A 2,263-nucleotide genomic window follows, 5' to 3' on the forward strand; every position below is an offset into this window, starting at 1 on the left:
GTATTAATATTCTCCTTTATCGTCCATTAAAAACTTAAAATAAATGGAGATTTAACTATATAATTTGGAATTTCCTTTTTGTTTTTTCAAACGTATCAAATTTTATTTATTTTCATTTTCCCTGATAAATTATGTGTCAACTCAATTATTATAAAAAAGGAAAAACCCTAAACCGATATTGAATATCTTCAGGAGTCCAATTCCAGATACGCTAAAAACAAAATAAATAATAATAAATATTTAAAAATCCGCGCTATATAAACGAAACTCCCCCACCTTCTCTTCCGCTTCTTTCGTCTTCTACAGCTTCTCTCTAAAATCTCAGCTACGTTTGCTTCCCTTTCACTAAGCGATTCCGATTCAATCCATCTTAATGGTAATCCTCTTCAATCTCTCTACATAGTTCTCACTCTTTCGTCTCTGCGAGAGGTTTCGATTTGAGATTTCTCTGTATTCTAGGGTTCTTACGATTCGATTAAGTTTCCTTCGATGCTGCTAACAAACCGAATCTCTCGATTTCGAAATGATTTATCGATTAGTCTTTGCTTGCCGTTTTGTGAATACTGATTTGTCGTTTTGAATCAGATGCCTTCTTCCGATCCATCAGATAAGGACTCCGAGCCGTTCGTGGAAACGGATCCCACCGGCAGATACGGCCGTTACGACGAGCTATTAGGCTCAGGCGCCGTCAAAAAAGTCTACAGAGCCTTCGACCAAGAGGAAGGCATCGAAGTCGCGTGGAACCAAGTCAAGCTCAGCTGCTTCTCCGACGACCCCGCCATGACCGAGAGGCTCTACTCGGAGGTGAGGCTGCTCAAGAGCCTCAAGAACAGCAGCATCATCGCCTTGTACAAGGTGTGGAGAGACGAGAGGAGTAATACTTTGAACTTCATCACTGAGATTTGTACATCGGGAAACTTGAGAGAGTATAGGAAGAAGCATAGACACGTGTCAATGAGAGCTTTGAAGAAGTGGTCTAAGCAGATACTTAAAGGATTGGTTTATCTCCACACGCATGATCCTTGCATCATCCATAGAGATCTTAACTGCAGCAACGTTTTCGTCAATGGAAACATCGGTCAGGTAATTTTAAAAAAAAAACATGAAGTCACTGTCTTTTTTGTTGTTTGGGTTTTAATGATTGTGTGTGTCTTGACAGGTTAAGATTGGCGATCTTGGATTGGCTGCAATCGTGGGGAAGAACCATTCAGCTCACTCGATCCTCGGCACACCAGAGTTTATGGCGCCTGAGCTGTACGACGAGTATTACACTGAGATGATTGACATTTACTCGTACGGGATGTGCGTTTTGGAGCTTGTGTCGCTCGAGATTCCCTACAGCGAATGCGATAGCGTGGCGAAGATATACAGAAAGGTGACCAGTGGAGTCAAGCCAGAGGCTCTGAAGAAAGTGAAGGATGTGGAAGCGAAGGCCTTTATTGAGAAGTGCATCAATGCGAAACCCAAGGCGAGACCTTCTGCAGCTGAGCTTCTTCGTGACCCGTTTTTTGATGGAATTGTAGATGATGATGATGATGAAAACAATGATGATAATAACGGAACTAGTCGTGTTGTTTCTTGATGATGGATGAATACATACATTGACTAGTTTATTCGGAATCTTTGAGAAAGTTTTGTAAATTGTATTTTGTTTTATGCTCTACCTGACGCACACGGTTAGGGCTGGGCAAATAAACCGAACCCGATCCGATAGAACCCGAACCGATCCCGAACCAAATTTTCATATAATCCGAATGTGACTGATTTTGATAAACCCGAAAAACCGAAACCCGATTGGACTGAACCGAAATCCGATTGGGACCCCGAATGCCCAGGCCTACACATGGTAGTGACATATCTTGCAAACAAAATTTAAATTGTTATGCTTTCCTTCACGTATTTCTTTTTTTTTTGTTATATGATTTGTTCAGTAGTAATGATGGCAAAACAATAGTGCATCAGTTGAACCAAAAAAAAACCAATAGTGTATCAATGTTTTTTTTTTTTTGATAATCCAGGTATCCGGACCTAAGTCCGACTATCCCACCGCGTCCAACCGGAACCGGAGGGTCCTGGTGGCCAAACGGAAACCATGTTAAATCCGCTGTATCAATGTTATATGTTACTTGATTAGCAAATAATGTTTGGATTTAGAATTTATTGAAACCAGAGAACTAGTGGTACTCGATTAACAAAAAAAAAATGTTTGGATTTAGAAATTATCGAAATGAAAAAACTAGTGTATTACATAATGATAAATATT

General features: G+C 40.1%; 1 protein-coding gene across 1 annotated transcript; it reads left to right on the forward strand.

Annotated features, from left to right (window-relative positions):
- Positions 1–217: 217 nt before the first annotated feature.
- LOC106345984 (probable serine/threonine-protein kinase WNK11) lies at positions 218–1,895 on the forward strand. The gene is made up of 4 exons (XM_048752332.1): positions 218–376; positions 586–1,083; positions 1,160–1,676; positions 1,847–1,895. The coding sequence occupies exons 1-3, from the start codon at positions 374–376 to the stop codon at positions 1,580–1,582; spliced, it is 924 nt and encodes a 307-aa protein (XP_048608289.1). The 5' UTR covers positions 218–373; the 3' UTR covers positions 1,583–1,676; positions 1,847–1,895.
- Positions 1,896–2,263: the final 368 nt, after the last annotated feature.

This window comes from Brassica napus, chromosome C3 (assembly GCF_020379485.1).
Source record: "Brassica napus cultivar Da-Ae chromosome C3, Da-Ae, whole genome shotgun sequence".
NCBI classification, from domain to species: Eukaryota; Viridiplantae; Streptophyta; class Magnoliopsida; order Brassicales; family Brassicaceae; genus Brassica; species Brassica napus.

Bases quoted from the DNA above. Each gene is read 5' to 3' on its own strand.
- LOC106345984 (XM_048752332.1), top strand. The intron at 1,084-1,159 runs GTAATTTTAAAA...GTGTCTTGACAG, and splicing joins TCAATGGAAACATCGGTCAG to GTTAAGATTGGCGATCTTGG.